The sequence below is a fragment of the Trichogramma pretiosum genome, unplaced genomic scaffold, assembly GCF_000599845.2.
Source record: "Trichogramma pretiosum strain Unisexual culture from Peru unplaced genomic scaffold, Tpre_2.0 scaffold68, whole genome shotgun sequence".
NCBI classification, from domain to species: domain Eukaryota; kingdom Metazoa; phylum Arthropoda; class Insecta; order Hymenoptera; family Trichogrammatidae; genus Trichogramma; species Trichogramma pretiosum.
The window spans coordinates 874,334-892,626 of record NW_019641616.1 but is presented as its reverse complement, the minus strand read 5'-3'; the positions used below and the strand labels follow the sequence as shown (position 1 = coordinate 892,626).

General features: G+C 45.7%; 2 protein-coding genes across 4 annotated transcripts in view; one reads left to right on the top strand and one right to left on the bottom strand.

Annotated features, from left to right (window-relative positions):
• The window catches only part of LOC106651617, a 36,777-nt gene that overhangs the window by 6,771 nt on the left and 11,713 nt on the right, over positions 1-18,293 (top strand). For 2 of the 3 annotated variants that reach the window (XM_023458740.1, XM_014370209.1), the window contains exons 3-4: positions 7,809-8,514; positions 11,359-11,532. In XM_023458740.1, the coding sequence (XP_023314508.1) occupies positions 7,901-8,514; positions 11,359-11,532 (788 nt within the window). In that variant the 5' untranslated portion in view covers positions 7,809-7,900. Of the gene's footprint in view, positions 1-7,805; positions 8,515-11,358; positions 11,533-18,293 lie in introns of all 3 variants that reach the window. The other variant, XM_014370208.1, reaches the window with a different exon arrangement.
• LOC106651618 (zinc finger and BTB domain-containing protein 41-like) lies at positions 1,041-2,576 on the bottom strand. Its single transcript, XM_014370210.2, has 3 exons — positions 2,497-2,576; positions 2,315-2,420; positions 1,041-2,230 (listed from the first exon to the last, which is right to left on the bottom strand). Exons 1-3 carry the CDS (start codon positions 2,529-2,531, stop codon positions 1,223-1,225), a joined length of 1,149 nt encoding a protein of 382 aa, XP_014225696.2. The 5' UTR covers positions 2,532-2,576; the 3' UTR covers positions 1,041-1,222.

Sequence of the window (18,293 nt, the reverse complement as noted above, 5' to 3'; positions counted from 1 at the left end):
GTCGCAGAAGCGAATGGCGCGCGTGACTGCAATCTTCGTGAATTATGCCACTGACCATTTTGCCGCGCGCACCCGCTACTACGACTAATGCTGCTGCTACTACTAATGCCAATCTCCTCTAACTAATCTTATTGAAGTCCGAGACGGGGAAATTGCGATCGCTCCGAGGCCGATTTGCCGTGTGAAAATTTCGCGTTTTTAGCGATGCTGCTGCTGCTGCTGCTGGGGGCCGCAAAAGTGCCGGCAAGGAATTCAGCGCTGCTGCCATGCAGCGAACGATGCTTGCGTCGTCATGCGCCATTATTCGCACGCGATGTTATAATTTTTTTCAGCCGATCCGACCAAACGGACTCGGAATTTGTTCACGCGTAGATTCGCTTTGAGACTTTCTATGTAAACCGTTTAAACGAAATGCACCTGGAAACGAGCTTGTTTCAAATCGATGTCGACCATCTGATTTTATATATTTAATTAAGTCGTGACTTAGCGCAAAATGATTTTCTAATAAAATTTTAACCATGCCTTTTTGCCTTTAGGCGTTCTTAATGTATGTGTTTTTTCGTTTTATGAGGAGTCATTTACAATTATCGACAAAGTGAAAGTAATTTAAAATTTTCTTAATAATATTGGCCTCTATTAAAAGAATGATGGCTTAATTGTGTCATCGAAATGAACGCGTTGCGATTGATCGTTAAATTTGGGCAGATGGTGTGAGATGCATTGAGCACGAATTTTTTCAATCCCAACTTGCACGCAGTGGGCTGATATTTAACTAGGTTGTGAGTGAAAAACGCGTCGAATGAGGCTATTGTCATGATTTTTTGAACTGCAAGTTTTAGTCTCTCAAAGCGCGTTGGGTGTCACTCGTTCTGTTGTTGTTTTTTTTTTTAAGAGCAAATAGTGCCAATTTGTGTTATAAATCAATACAAATTATGAATCGCTCTAACTTTATCTATCATATTTAAGAATATTCTGAAAAAACTAAGTTTAATATTAAAATTGGATTTATTCGAAATAAGCGGTATGGTTATTTTTCCATCAAAAATTTATTGATTTTTTTCAAAACATGAACGTTGTTTTTACGTATTGAGATGATAATATAATGTAGGTAGAATTTATAAGAGCATAATAAATGAAATTCATTAAATTAATCTTGTGAACAAATACACAAGATCTAAAATCGTCGCTTTCAATACAATTGAACTTATAAACATTTATACATTTATTTGGTACTCGTGTATGAATTATGTACCACATTTATGTGCATTTTTAGATTATTCTTTTTTGCAAATGACTTACCGCATTTATCACATTCATGGATAACATTATGAGATAATTTAACATGCTTCCTGAGAGTAAATAGATGTTTATATGTTTTTCCACAAGTGTCACATGTATGTGTAACACCATCGTGTTTTGATTTAATATGCCTATTCAGATCTTGCTTTCGTGCAAACTTTTTTTCACATGTATCGCATGGATGTGTGACACCATTGTGCACTACGTCAATGTGAGTTTTGAGATCAATTTTTTGTGAATATGATTTTCCACAAGTGTCACATGTATATGTAACACCATCATGTTTTGATTTAATATGCCTATTCAGATCATGCTTTCGTGCAAACTTTTTTTCACATGTATCGCATGTGTGTGTGACACCATTGTGCACTGCATCAATGTGAATTTTGAGATAAATTTTTCGTGAATATGATTTTCCACAAGTGTCACATTTATGTGTAGTACCATCATGTTTTGATTTAATATGGCTATTCAGATTTTGCTTTCGTTTAAACTTCTTTTTACATGTATTGCATGTATGAGTAACACCATTATGCACTGTGTCAATGTGAATTTTGAGATTACTCTTGTTTGAGAATTTTTTCCCGCATATATCACATGCAGGCTTGATTCCATTATGCACCTTACCAATGTGGATTTGGAGTCTATTCATATAGTTGAACTTTTTTCTTTCTCTTTTCTTCTTAATTTTTTCGCTAACTTTACAATCAGAATTCAAATCTAATTCTTTTTTTACTTTAACCTCATTTTCTATTTTGATTATGTTTTGAGTCTTATCATAGTCACTATCTTTGATGTGCTGAAAAGGATTTTGAGAACAATCGTCGATTTTTTTAACTTCAGATAAATTCATGCTGAGCTTTACGTCTTTACACTCAAATTCCACTTCCATTTCGTCAGTTTCATACTTTTTTGTACATTCTTGAAGCGCCTGGAATTAAATTATATCAAGTTACATAAAAGTTGTAATCAATAAACTTTACTATGTGAAACACATATCACTGCCAACTCTTACTGAATATGCTCTAAAGAATCGAACATCTTTAACATCAGACGTCTTGTCAATTACTTCGTGATCATCAGTTTCCGTAAACGAGTCATCACGGGGTTCCTTCTTTACTCTGAAATAATTATAAAAAGATTAAACATTATTCTAAAATAATATACTAATGCTTGCTTCCGCATATTAAAAATTACCTGACTCCGCTATTAATTAATTCCCTTGAATCCATATTTGCTTGAATCTTCAAATGTTGTGAACAATCGATCTTCTTACGATTCAAACTGATCTCTTGAATTTAATTTGATGTTTACAAATCATGATACGAATATTTAGACGAAGCAATGTAAACATAACACTAAGTTATTGTATACAGTTGAAAAATTATATAATTGATCTATTGATAATGAATAATAATTATTTTTCAATATACGATTTCTTAATAAAATTTAAAATAAAAGAAAAAGAAAACTCTACGGCGTGTAAAACGCACTGAGAAATAGCTATTAAGTATATAAACGTGGAAGAATAATGAATAATTGAAAGTATAAATATTTTTAAATTAAAATATTCATAAACTTTTTCTAGTTAAAAAAAATTGAATAGTAAATTTTCACATTGAGAGTGGGAGACACTTTTTGCGTCAATATAAATCTATTTGGCGCGATGCCACAGTAATGACATTCGGCGTGCGTTCGTTCCAAACAATCATAAATATTTCTGAAAGTTTCGTTAATTTACAAATTCTTAACAAGTCTATCATATAGTTGCAAATTTACGTAGCTTTTAAAGTGACCCCGTACATATGGCAGCGAGAAAGAGAGGCAAAACATCGTTTTCAGCGAGAATAAGCCATATAGAAATAACTCGGGGCATCCGAAGCTCTACTTTGGTTACGCGTGCGAGTATACGCGAGTGTGCGCCCGTGAGCAAAGTAACGTCGGCTTCGCACACTAGTCAAATTACTCCGCAAACAGCTGATCGATTAGTTTGAGCTGCGATTCGACGCGTACGATCGGCCGAGTCGGCGTTTGTACAAATTTCAGGCAAAAAAGGGGATAGAGAGAGATGAAGCGTGAAAAAGCTCGCGAGGAAAGAGGCGCGCACGTCTCGGCTCTAAAGCTCCAAACTTATTCGTGCCCCGAGCCGTCGGTGTAAAGCACTTACTCGCTGAATATGCTTCTCTGTCTCTTAATTCCGCTTATACGCGTACTGCACGTACACATACACACACAAGCTCGGCGGACTTTTTGGCTATTCCCGTAACGGAATTCCAAACGTTTAAATAGCAAGGAGAGCTTCTTGTACTAATGCGCTCATGCGCGCAAAACTTTTTTGTTGTTTTCTTTCTCTCTCTCTTTCTCTATACTCGCCGTTCGTGGCTCGAATGCGATGTCGCGTTTTCAAAAGAATACAGCCGCTTTATAGACGCACAGCTGTATATTATACAACAGTACACAGGCTTAATCCCATCAATTTAAGCAATTGACACGACGGAGTTATCGTGTTAATGCGACGCAGAATTAGACGTGTTCTCGTGGTACGTTAGTTAGTTAGTTGCGCCGCACACACACAGCGCATTATCCTCCTTCGTTACTTAAATATTGAGTTTCGGTATATATAAGTGCTCCGCAGTCGAGGTATTAAAGAAAAACCGAGTCGCTCTCAATTGCCGGCATGTATATGTGCGAGACAGCAGCTACGGCACGCCGACTTTATGCTATCACACGAACCGAGCTGTAAGCTGTGCAGCCCGAAGTTTGTTTTACGACGCGCCCGAGAAAAAAAAGGGTTTATAATATATATACGTGCGCAGCGTCCCGAACTTTTACGAGAAAATATTTTAAAAGCGAACGGAAATGCGTCGTTTTTTTGTCTCGCTCTTCTTTTTTTTTCATTAAACGCCAGCTGTATACAGGTAAAAATAAAATACGATATAAACATTTCTCGGAATAGAGGCGCGCGTAATTGATTTTACGCGGATCCATCGTAATTCAAGCCCAACGTAAACAGATGTATACATTCTAGATGCGATGTATAGCGCGCGGCATATGCTGCAGTCACGAGTTGAAACTTATCTAAATCATTTGATAAAAGTCGCTGCGCGAGATGAAAACTAAAAGCCGCGCGTACACAACTCGGGTTATTACAGCGATCGAGTTGCGTGCATAAAATCGACCCCAGCAGCCATTATGATCGGCAATCAATCGTAACAATCGATCGAATTCCAACTAGCTTAATTGCGGGCTTTGGGTTTTTTACGTTCTGCCGGCTAATTTTGACCGAACTTGATGCGTGTCACCGTTTGGCACGCGAGTAAATGACTCGTGTTTTTACGACGACCAGCTGTTTGCATCGTCTTAATCGTTTTTGGCTTATATGTATTCTCGTCTTGGAACGATGCAGAATTGACCTTCCCTCACGTGGCCCGTAAAAAATGCGCGCAACTACGTAGATTTGTTCTCGCGCGCTCAACGTAACGGGATCTTTATACTACCTTTGATATAAAACTCGAAATAAACTCGAATAAATTGAAATTATTCATACTTGATTGAAATATAAAGAAGTAAAAGTACAATATAGGCTAACAATCTTTGAATAAAAAGTAATCGAAAAGGAAAAATTACCTAAAGTTTCACTTTCGCAAAAAAGAGAAAGACAAATAACTAGCATCTAGCGAGCTCTTGAAACTTTTGAGATTTGACATTCTCCTATTTTTGAAGTGAAACTTCTCCATTGTAAAAATGGGGAAAACCTCAAATCTCAAAAGTTTTATGACCTCACTAGATGTTAGTGATGATATATCTTTCTCTCTTCTTCCATCCATTCTATTCTTTGCCTTCTCTCATCTTGCAGAGCACACAATGTACTCACGTAGACCGAGGGCAGAGCGTTTGCACTCCCACGCGTATACTGGTACTTTTGAAGCATCGCGTTCGCAAACATCCATTGTGAACATTTTTTTTCTCGCCCCCCTCCGCGACTCATAACGAACGCGAGAGACGGGCGGGTGCTTTAACCTTGACTCGGTAATTTTTGGTTTCGCACAAACGAAAATAGTATAATTGTAAAATAATAGTGAAATTAGTGTGACGCAATTCGAGTCGAGTGTGCGCAGTCAACGAACGCGCGCGCGTGCAAGTATAATATAAGGCGTACACCGCCGAGCGATCATCGAACGGAAGTCACGCGTGCCTCAGCCTTCCGGAAGTTTTAACGCGGAAAAATACTTTCGCGTTACCTGGGCAGGACGTGTCGCGATGCTGTTGCTGCTGCTGTTTCTCGAGCCTCGCAATTTCCAGGCGGTAGGCTGCGTAATCGTTTCTCGGTGTAGTAGCTGATCGATGAAAAAAGAAAAAAATCATTCGCGAGTACCCTCGATTCGATCAAACTTTTTTCCAATAACGGGGCGGCTCTTTGCTTTCGCAGCTTCTTGAACGATCTCTCTCTCTAACGATGCGTGAATAATAACGTTGGAGTAGCAAACTTGAGTGAAAAGAAAAACGAAGAAGAAGAAGCAAGAAAAAAGAGAGACTGAATACGCACAAAAGCACAAGCGAGTAGGTACACACACTTTGCTCGATATCTCATTAATGAGTCGCTGTTGCTTCTCTCTGCTGCCTTGCTCGCTGCAAGGGCCACTCTCTTTACCGATGAGTCTAGTAGTGGGTATATAGCATGTAGCTGCCTCTCGAAGTCAACGACCTGCCGCTCGGTATAGGCCTACCTCGTCTAGGGTAGCTGCAGCAACATCAGAGAGTCGCGTGCATATAAAACCGCCGTGCATAGATAATAGACGCGAACGGGCTGCACTATATAAGTATAACGTATAGCAGGCAAGAACAGGTGTTTATTCAGCATGGAAAAAAGCTGCCAGCCCAGGGGCGATTCTGTCATTTTTCCGGAGTGTGCGCGGGCATATAGTCGCGGAGCTTTCGCGTCGTCCGTTGCCCTCGCGCGCCCACAGCTCGTGGCGATTCATTCAATGAAAACGAAAGAAAGAAAAAACTCGGCCAAAAGGTTATCTCTCTCTCTCTCTCTCTCTCTCTTTTGGGAGAGCCGAGACGCCCGTCAGCCGTCGCCCTTTGACCGTGGTAATGGGCCTCTGAAATTGACGGCTCGGTGTGTAATCTTTCTTGGCTCAGCTCGCGTCACATGCAGCGGAGAGGCCTACAAACGTGCGCGCACACACACGTAGACGCGCATTATAGTCGAGAAAGAGTACCATTACGTGTGTAGGAGGAAATGCAGCGGCGCGGAACGAGCGAGCCGAGTGTCTATGCGGCTGTTGCAACCGCTATGTCTTATAGGCTTTACGATCTTCTTCCGCTTGACTTTCTTCTTCGTCTTCTTCTTGGGCTTTTTCATCAATATATAATAACGATATATACACTCCTCGTCGGTGGCGACTCGCGGTGTTCATTATCTTTCTCTTTCTCTCTGCGGGCTTTCGTATACAATGCCGTCGTCTGTATACTGCAACGGCACCAGCAACGATCAACCATAAACCGGCAACGTCGCTATCGCGTCGCAGTTAAATTTCTCGGCCCGAATATATTTTCCTTTAATCTAGGTAGGCGATGTAATCGTCATTGGGCGACATTAGAATTTGATTAATCCAACTGTTAATAGAGTCGTCGTCGTCGTCGAGTTAGTCGAGAGTCGTCTAGCTGCGCTCCGCGCGTATAATAATTGCGATGAAGTCAGCTCGTGTCGCGCAGTCGGTTAGGATTTTTTTTCAGCTATATAGCTTAGAGACTCGTTTAGACGCGCGCCAGTAGTCCTAATGCAATTTGTTCGGATGGCTCGGAGTACTCGAGCTCGTTCCGACGACGACGACGACGCTGATGCTATTAATCTCGTCGTACGTCCCATGGCGGCGAAACGACGTTTCACGCGCCCCGAGCCTCGATGGTAATTTTCGTCGGAGCTAGCTGCTGCACACCGAGTTTTTAACTCGTTATAATAAACAGAGCGCGCGTAGAGCTTGGGTCTGCGTGTATATATATAAGACACAATTCGAGTTCGCAGCGTCGAGACCGCGACGCGATCGCACCGTCCTGGTCTACTTAAATAGGAGCGGCTGCGTTTCGACCGACTCCCGTGTATGATACAAATGCTATATATGCGAGTGCCGTGTGTGCATGAATTTTTAATCATAGGTAATAGGCTACTTTCGATCTATAGGGGTATGCGATTTACCGTACGTATCGATTTTGTTTGACTTTCCCGCTGAATGACGGCGTCCAGCGATCGTATTTAGATCGATTTCATAAAGCATACATATAACGTATTTCTCTCTCTCGGTTGCGAGGCTATCGAGCTATCGAGCTGTCTAGTTGTTCGGTCGGCTCGAGAAAGTTTTGGCCGAGGCTCGAGGGAAATTGCGGTTAAGAGCAAAAGTTATCTTATACAGCAGCGAGCTCAAACCTATAAGCGTACTTATACACTATTTATATTGTTGGAGAAAAAAAATTTTGACGATTTGTTTCTCTCTCTATGCCAGCAGATCCGAGGAGGAAGCGAGCTACTCGTAAAGCCGTCCACCACTCCAGCAGCAGCAGCAGCAGCCTGCAGCAGTGGCCAAAGCAGCTCGCAATAATGCTGTCGTACATGTTACCGCGCGAGGAGAAGGAGCACCAGGCGGCCGGCTACCGTCCGCTCAGCAACGGCGGCGCCAGCGGCAACGGCTCGGCCCGCTACTCCCTGCCCAACGGCGGCAGCAGCACCGGCAACGGCGATTCTAGTCATCATCATCAAGTACAAATTAGCAACGGCAACAATCACCGGGTCACGAGGACGCGCAGCGCCGGCATGTTCGGCCGCCTCGACGGCGACTCGTACTGCGGCCCGGCCAGGCCCGGCTCGGCGGCGCCTCTGCTGCCCCGGGACCGAGAAGACGAGTCGCACGAGGAGGATCAGCAGCAGCAGCAGCCACAGTTACAGCAGTCGACGAGGCCCAAGCCCAAGCCCAGTCGGCCCAACGGACATCTAAAGCCGAGGGCACCTCCGCCACCCACGCACCAACAGCCACATGCACAGACGCATCAGCAGCATCAGCAACAGCCACAGCAGCAGCAGCAGAAAAAATGTAGTATATTAGCCAAGGACGATAGTCTGCACAGCATCGAGAGCGACGCCAGCACGGCCGGGAGCGAACGGAAGGCCGCCACGAAGCCCTGCATCAGCGCGCCCAAACATGCCAATCTCAAGAGGTATATACAATATATGATTTACCCTTCACAGCGTTTACCCCCTCGCTGTTACAAGGCAGCGATCGGGCTTTGATCTTGATTTTTAGCCTGACGTGCGGTACGAGGGACATAGCCAATGATAATGTGCGATTACGCTCGAGTACGCTATCGCCTCTCTCTCTCTAGATCGGCTGTAACGTAATACATCGACAATGTCGCGTATATCGGCAAGGCTCAGTGTCAAGGTACACGCGCCGCACATATACTCACACGCCTAGATATATATGTAATATCGCCCAGCGCTGTAAGCCCGTAATATTTGTTTTAATGGGCGCGACACGCAGATCGCATTAAGGAAACTGTCGATGGCCGCAGCACGAGTAGTCAAGTCGGTTCGAGGCAATTGTGCTCGCGTACCTACCTATACCTACCTAGCTCCGGAGTCGACTCGGTTTTTTGCTGCTTTACGAGCTCACGTTGCGAAACACGCATTTCTCTTTGCCTGTGTAATGTACGTGTGTGTATATTGCAGCTCGTACACGGCATCGGTCACGCTTCGGCATTTAAAATCATTTGGCGAGCTGCTAGGAGTAATTTTTCACCTGCATATTTCGGTACTTACTTTATGACGAGCATTTTACGACCGAGTGTTAAAGCACCTCCGTCTTGACGCTCCATTTAAAGCATATGTTAAAGGCGATGGAAAGAAAAAAAAGAGGAGGTAAAAAAATAAACCCGTGCACTACGAGTCGAGCGATGATTTTTCCGTGCGATGGCGCGAAAATCGAACGCGTTGAAGCTCGCTGTGCCCTAATCAGCGACAATGACTCGGCGCATCGTCGCTGCAAGATGAGCCGGCACTGGAAAAAGCCGTGCAGGCACTTTTTAGCTTCGTGCAGCCTGTGTGTCGCTGAGGCTGTATGCTTGGATCGAGCTGATGCTCACGACGATGCATCGAATCCATACGAAATCGCACAATGCCAGTGCGCACGAGGCTCGAGATTGAATTGCGGCTAAGCCGCAGCGACGCGTTTTCATCGCGTACGATCGTACACATCGTACGTAGGCTGCGTTACGTAACTACGCATATATGCACTCGTCGTCGGTGCGTCTCGTGGCGGACACGATCGCGCGCATAATCGCCCGCGTTATACTGCAGTGTGTGTGTGCGCGAAGGAAGGAAGCGCACTGAAGTCTCTCTGCATCGGCTCAATAGACATCACCGCTACACACAAAGACGCGATCGACTCTTCTTCTCGGTGCTTCGGGCTCGTGTACTATACGTGTTATATACGATGACGCGCTCGACAGTCGATAAATGCGCTTAATGCCTTTAATTGTCTATACCAGCACACGATGAGCGCGTTAGGTGAGATGTAAATTGCTCCTCAAACTGCGTGTGTATACGATATTTGTTTTTGACACATTGCCTCACACACGAACGACGAGAATTTCAATTCACATCCGAATGCGGGTCAAGTTCTCTCGGGCGGAAATATGTCTATATCTATACATAATGCAAATACATTTCGAAGACGAGCACCAAATCAATAAAAAGTAGAACAATTACTCCGGCAAACATTGACATCAGCGTCTATTTATATATAATTACACGATTACGCGTTGAGGCAACCCACGGTGACGATACAGCACGCCGCGATTATTACTATTTTTTTTTTTCTTCTTTTCATAGGCGCTTTTTTCATCAACGGCAGCTCACGGCCGCCGAGATGGATAATATAGTAGTTTAAAATTTTAAATGACTCGATGCTCTCAGATTAGATAATCGCGCGCGCGTGTGTGTACGAACAGCATATGTGCGTCGATGTTTTAAAGCTTTTATAATTTTTACTTGCGAAATAGTTCGCAACAAAAAGAACGCGTGTAAGTGTATAAGCGATGAAAAAATACAGAAACTTTTGCGCGCAGATCGTATAATATACATCTCTCTCTCGCTCCTCGAAGCGAGGAATATATTTTTTTCGTCTGCCGGCTCGGGCTCAAAAACCAGTTTACGGCGCAATACGTGCAATGCAATGCTCTTTCGTCGTTTTCTTCGTTTGAAATTTATAACTACTCGAAACGCGTGGCGCGCAGGACGGCAAAGTACTACAACAGATATACACGAGCGCAGAAACGTACGCAGAGGGTTATACTTTCTTTCTTCGATACGCAGCATTCGGACTGCCCGGGAGATTTATGCCGATTCGTTGCAGCCTCTGCGAGAGCTCGGCAGCAATAACAATCGATGCTTCTAGACCGCGCCACGATCCGTCGTAAGTGCAGCGCACGCGTAACGAAAAATCCATACGAGCGCGCGTGGGTGTACATGCGACGCATAATTTGTTGATTTGTCACGTACGCCGCTCGACAACGACGACGACGACGACGACGACGATTGTGTATGTATTTTAGGACGTACTGCCTCTGATTACGTATGTAGCGTGTACGCGTTGACTCGCGCCGAGAATGAAAAACTAGTCCTCGGTACTCGGAAGGCGTCGAGCTCCCTTCGCGTTTACGGCTCGGGCGTCTTCCTATCATATAATATGTACGCCGTGACGCAGCGGCTTTTTTTCCCGCCGCGTATATTGATCTACTTTTCGCACGGTCCGTGTCAAATTCTATTAATTATTCTAGGCAACGATACGTTATCGCCTCGGACAGATCTCGTGCACTTCCAGCCTCGATACTTTTCCCCGTGCGCGATAGTGTTTGCTTTATAACCACGCGACTATATAGTTTTTGCGGTCTCCGAAATGGTAAAACGATAAGATTTCATCCTGACCCGATATAATTGTATATAATATAATAAATTGTGGAATACATGGTTTATGATTTTTTGTTGTTCCCTCTCATTTGCAGAGTATCGTTCGGCTCGAGCAAAGGTTCGATGGTCGAGACTCTTGTTTACGAGACTCCGGTACAAGAGGAGCCGGAAATCAATCACTTTAACGAGCAGCAGCAGCACCATAACGGCGGCCGACTGCTGTTCACGACGGCAAATCACCAGCCAATCCTGCCAGTTCCCGATACCGAGTGAGTACTCGTTTTTTTTTTTTTTTGCAGAATTCGCGCGCATTGTGCACTGCGACCCCCTCTCGCATTGTACGGCATTCAAAATATATAGAATCCGGACGCGACTGCACGATCAGCCGGTCAAAGCGACCAATATAATCGCAATGAGGCTAATTCGACAAATGTATTAACAACGAGATACGAGTGTGCGTGTACGACGTGATTTACGGGCTCGCTTTGAATCATTCAATTATAACGTCGAATTTCGCTGCTGCTCTCGGCCCACACGCTGCAAGTTCGCAGCGATCGTTGTCTATATACGTTTCTAAACCGAAAATAAAACGAAGCTTTGAGAGAGCTCGGATGCGTCGTAACTGTCCGATGATCTATGAAAACTAGCGCAAGGTCACACACATGCATGAAATAGAAAAAAACAACTATACTCCATTCGATCGGTAGTAAAAAGAAAAAAAATCAGTGAGATTAAAGCCACGATAATGGAGCGCGCACACGTTGGGCGTTGCTATCTATCTCCACTTCGACCTTCCGTTTCGATCGGAGCTCTATGTGCACACGCTCGATGCACACGTAAGCTCGCGCGCGCGGCGATCGTTCGCAATTCGAATCATCGCATCTGCCGCGCGCATACACGATATACGAGAGAAGAAACGGCGGCCTGTGTGCACCTCACTTTTAGACCATGATGCACTTTGCATTTTGCATGTACCGCAGACGGCGCGTCATCGGTAAAACATTCGTCGGTTAGCAATATAGCCAGGCTCTGCGCGCTATTATATAGGTCAGAGCTTTTCGCCGCGATATACATAACAAAAGTCGACGCGTGCACCGCACGCAAATGTGCTGATATACCCACCACACGTTGGTAAATTTGACGAGGCGCGACGGTTTATGATCTTAGGCCATTAGTGGCGGTTACGGCGGAACTTGTGAAGAATCATTACGGAATAAGAGCCCTTGACACATGCCCAGCGTAATTGTAGGACGGTCCGCGCACGAAGATCGGTTGTTCGGTCGAATATCGTATCTAGCGCACCGGCCGATCGTTTGTTTACCTGCCCACGTACTCGCTACCTACCTATGTCGAATTGTGTACACAGGTCGAGCGATAGTCGCGCAACAGTTAACTCTGTCCAGCACAGCGGGACTTTGTGTACGTACTGCACACACATGGAAAAAAGCTCGCCCAAGTCCTATACACGTGCTAATGAGCTGCAAAGAATAAAAAAAAACGACGACTCGAGCAAAAAGCTAATACGCGCGAGGCACGCGTACCTCTACTCGCGCGACCTTCGCCGGTTTATGTACGCACGTAAATTTTACATTCGCCTCCTCGAGCCTGCTCAAGGTTTCAATTAACACGTGCGTTACGTGCTGTAGTGCGTTTTGTTACACATATTACACGGCGCATTAGTGCGTATGAGCATCGAGCGCGCGGCGAGGGAGCGCGGAACACCTATAGTCTCTGTAGGATACGACGATCGGTATATATACGCGTGCACACACGATGATCGATTAGCCATTGGCCTAATGGCTTTTTACCTCGTTGTTGCAGAGTCGCGATCAGCGAGAGAACCTGTATACGAGCGATCGCAACGATCGCTCCAGTTTATCGGATGCGCGCCGCGCGTACCAGCTATAAAGCACGCGTTTAGCTGCATATAGCTCTCGAGCATTTTATTTCGTTGAAAGCGACCACACCAACGATCAATTATGCTCTCGTCAGGCCTGATTACTCGAGCAATCATAAGTGATTTCCTGTTTCGACCTCGGACTATAATAATAATTTCTGGTCAGTCACGATGATGATGACGACGATGATGTGCTGCTACTGCTGTTGCACGTATACGTACTGCGGCCACCCTCTTCTCGGCTAGCCAAGGCGCTTTAACGCGAGCCTCGTTTTAAGTGTACATATACACACAAGCAACAAGAGCAAAACAAAACGAGGAGACAAAACGATGACCACCGGCTTCCACTCCCGAGCCGTGCTAGTATGGCCGACTCGTGCCGATCGTGTCGAATTAGAGCTTCTGTATGGCGTTCGTCCTCGTTTTATTAAACTACGTGACTATGCACGTGACTCGTAGCGAAAATTCATCTTTCAAACGTCGAAGGAACGTCGTGGCCAAGATGAAGGCTTCTCGGCTCCAAAGTGTGAACGCACGATAACGAAGTGTACATGGCAGCTCTCTCTCTCTTTCACTTTGAAGCTCGCTTTTCATTCGAGATTGTTTACTTCGGGGACTCTGTTGGCTCACGTCTGCAGCGCGGCTTATCATCTTTCGCTTTCTATATATACTTTGCGCGGAAAAACTCTTTTCCCTGGTATTACGTATGCTTTATTTTCTTTGATAATTTTGTTTAAAAATTGTCGTACTTTTTCAATCTATTTTTATGAAACGAAATAAGCGAAAGCTCGACGATATTTTCGCAATGGAATAATTTCAATTTTCCCGCAAGCGAGCGATCGATCGAAATCCCCCAGCAAGGATCGGCCTCGGAGGATACGATAGTCCTGCGGTGACGGCGGCTAAGAGCAAAAGCAAATAAAGCAGAGAACTGCAGCCGAGAGAAGTGCGTGCGCGCGAGCAGTTTGGCGTTCGGTCGAGCGATGGCGGCACGGATACCCGCGCAAACGTCGCGTTGACGCGACTCTGCTGGCTGGCTGGCTGCCTGACTGGCTCTGCATGTGCTTCTTTATAAACATATATATATAGAGAGAGAGAGACGAGCTCGAGACATCTGGAGAGGAACGCGGACGCCAGTTCGTTCCGAAAGGCAAACCTCGCGATCGCACTTCGGGAGCCGGTTGTTATTATTCCTCGCCGCGCTGCAGTTTGCTCGCGTCGTCTCGCGCCGTCGTGCAGTTCTGTCAAATCACACACAGACGGACTCGAGCTGAAAAATCAGACGGCTCGAAGCTCGCCGCTGCTTATCGCAAGCTCGCCTGTTATTTTTACCCCCACCTTCGGGAGGAAAAAAAGCTGCTGCTGCTGCTGCCGAGTGCTCGAGCGATCACAGGACACACAGTGGAGGCTATTCTCAGTCCAGCGACGACGATCGACGAACGGCTGTATACTCTGCACGACGACGGAGCGGCGGTCCTCCCTCGCTCTTTCTCTCTCTCGCGTTTACGAGCAAGTGCGCGCACGGCTATTTCTGTATCCCCGTCGAAGGTCACCACGCCAAGAGAGACGGAGAATCATCGAGAGCGGGCACAAATAAAGAAGAAAAAAAAGTACAAGAAAAAAACAGAAAGAAGAATAGGAGGAAAGAACGAGCGAAGGTCCCCATCGTCGCCGCATTTTCGAGCGAGGCACAGTCGGTCAGTGTTGCTCGGCAAGATCGCAGCTCGCAAAATATAATTATAATTTCGGAGCGCGGCGAAAAAAGCCCGTGTGTTTGTGTCTGTGTCTGTCGGCAGAGCCCGGTGTCTGCGACTCGTTATATATAGTGTGTACAGTGCAGTGCTCGAGCGCACAAGTGTGTGTGTGTGTGTGCGAGTCGTGTCCGTGAGTGTGCAGGGAATTGAAATCGATTTCACCTGTGCGCGGGCGAAAACGCCCCGAATCAAGCAGCCACTGCTCTCTCGCCGCTGTAATATACGATTGATTATTTTTAGCCTTCGCCGCCTAGCCCCAGCGTCCAACGATTCATCAAGTATTTGCCCCGCGAATCTCTATTATATGCGAATTCGTCTTTTGGCATTTTCGATCGTAAACGTATTACAATAATAACAGAGTCTGGAACGTTTGGCTTATCGAGAATCGCTGTCGCGTCTTCTATATTAGAATATACACTATTAGAGAATTTCCTCGACTGCTCGCGGAACATAGATAAAGTAGCTAAAAAAAAATTTCGCCTATATAAAGACATTGGGTATCTTCTCGCGGCGTGTGTATACATTTAGCGATGACATTCGTCCGCGCGTTGATGTCATTTATCTTACATCATCGCTATACGTATAGCAAGTAAGGCACATACATACACGGGCTAGAGCTCGTTACAAGTACTCGCGCGTGTATTTTGCGAAATTTTGGCTGGCATCCAGACTGCGCGAACTTTCTTTATGTTATTTGCTCGCGAGGAAACAACAAGTGATTCATTCCAATCCACTATACGATACGCGCACACATCGACGCATCGGCTATATAAATATATACTACCACCGTACGCAGTGCTGAAGCGTCGGGTATTAGGGAGAGATGCGACCGGAGGATAAGCATCCTTGGACGTAAAATTAAAAAGGCAATTAGGCAAAGAAAGAGCGTGGGTGCAGTCGTAGTAGCAGCAGCTCGTTGTCGAGGCGGTGCACAGTAGTTGCTGTGCGGTGCTGTGTGCGCGTCGATTGTTTTCCACTCTCCCCCTGCGCGCGCGCGCGGCAAAAGGCTGATTCACCGGTAGTACTTGTGGCGGAGCGAAGAAAGTGCAATTTCTATATATAGCTCTTGCTGTTCTTTCTCTTTCTTTCTCATTCCCTCTGCGGCTACTGCTCTCGGCTCCGCACGATGCGGCTCAAAAGTCAACGCTGTGCAATACACAGAGTCTGCTCCGCTATTGCACATAACGCGCGTGTCTGTGCGTGTGCGATATACGTGCGAGCAGCCCGTATTCGTACGTGTGTAGTACTACGCTGCTCCGCTATAGTATACAACTCCCATATAATCCTGCCCGGCCTCGGAATGAAGTTCCCGCGAGCGTTGCCATGGTGATTCGGCACTATGCAGCACGCCATCTTGACACACTGCGTGTATTATTATTATATGTATAGGTGTAGTACAGGCCGTGCGCGCGGCTTATTTAGTCACGCTGCGCGTCGCGTACTACTGCACACGATTTTGTCTGCGTGTAATCCGCAAAAAATGCGGAAAATTTCGCACTACCTATACGCCTCGCGCGATTGATGCGTAGCGAGGCAGAGCCGAGCTGGTTGCGAGGGTGAATCCGTACATCGAAGCGACTGTTCGCAGGCTCTTTAAGAGGATCATCCCGCTACACAGTGGTAATTGTGTATAGGCGCTCCGAAGCTGCGTCAGTAGCAGTCGAGGTCCTTCGTTACCATAGATAAAATTCGATGCCGTTGTATACGCGTTCCATTCATCGAGTTTCCCCGTAACTGAGCATGAATAAGGGCTACAGTGTATTACGCCGGCCGCGTGAGTCGACACGAGAGCACAAGGGATCCTTTCACATCGTCCCTCCTTTACGCTCACATACATTAAGTACACGCTATTACGTACTATGTATGTATGACACAAGGGAAGGATCGCTCTGTAGTATAAAGGCTGCGTATTGCATATACACCGTGGCTCGCTCATATACGAAAATAATAATGTCTCGCGGGAAAGGCGCAAGAGTCGAACAAGTGCACATCGGTATCCAATCGATATTATATATACACCAAAGCTCATCAATAATTGCTATCGTTTAAACGCGCTCGCGAGCTGCATTCGAAATTTCCTCTGCGCAATAATACCGTTGTGGCTCGAGCTTACGGCTTCGTACAGATTATTATTCTAAGCAACGCGTTCGGACGCGCAGCTGACATCGTTTTTCGCGCACGATAGTCAAGGAAAATGTACTAATACTACTGCACGGGAACGAGATTAGTCACGAAGACGCGCGCATAAAACGTTTCGATATTAAAAAAGTAAGCGAGATTATCATCTCGTCGAATCGTCCCTCGAGCGAGTTTGATCGTTCGGCAGCATGAGCGCGCGATGCACACGACGGATGTATCGATCAGCGCGCTCGCGACTACTCAACAACGACTCAGAAGCATGAAACTCTCGGCCGGATCGATGTAATTGTTTAGTCTTTGCTGACTATATTATATATACTGTGTACACAATATACACATCGGCTGATAATGCGCTCCACACACTGCGTATACATCAAGTATATATTATTAGGTTAATTAAACCGAACGCTTAAAAAAAAGGGACGCCGCTACTGTGTACTTAGTCACGTTACATATTGGCGAAGGGAGCGAACGACTCTATGTATCCCGAATGTAGGTTACTGGGTGGTCGACGCGCGTGGCTACATAACTAATATCTGTCTAATTTTCCCGCAAAACAAGCGTGAAATAATTGCCATCTCTGGCGCGCTCGGCGCAGACTATACGAACGCGTACTGCAGTGGATGGTCAATGTCATCTATTTCCGATGACGAATCGACCGCATCTCCTCCGATGGATCGCGCGCGCGACAAAGTTGATGCATTTTTCAGCAATTCTATATACACAGAGGTGACAGAGAGAAGACACCGGCGGCTGCAGGACAAGCGGAATATTCATTCGAGATATCGATTTTCACTGGGTCATGGCTACCTCTCTCGTCGCGCGACGCGTTTTATTTCTTCTTCTGCCTCTTCTTTTTTTTTATCGAAAACACACTGCACCTTTATGTGTTATCTCGTTAACGCGACGACGCGCATATGCGCCGCGTCTCTTCTTTCGCAAACAACGACGCAGTCCCGCGCATATGTATTGCGACACGTATCGCTTTTATAATATGTATATATGTGCCTATACACACTTGCGTCGATGCATACGTAATATAGTTTCGAGCGCGCGCTAAAAACGATCGCCTCCGCGTATATACAAACTCCTCGTTTTTTTCTGCTAATAACTCCGACTAGAGCCAGTCGTGTCTATACGCACACGTAAGATCTCGCGCGAGGATGATCCCGCGCAACACCTGCAAACTGCACGCGTACACGTGACCGCAGCAGTGCCGCGCGCACGGCTCACAATCGTA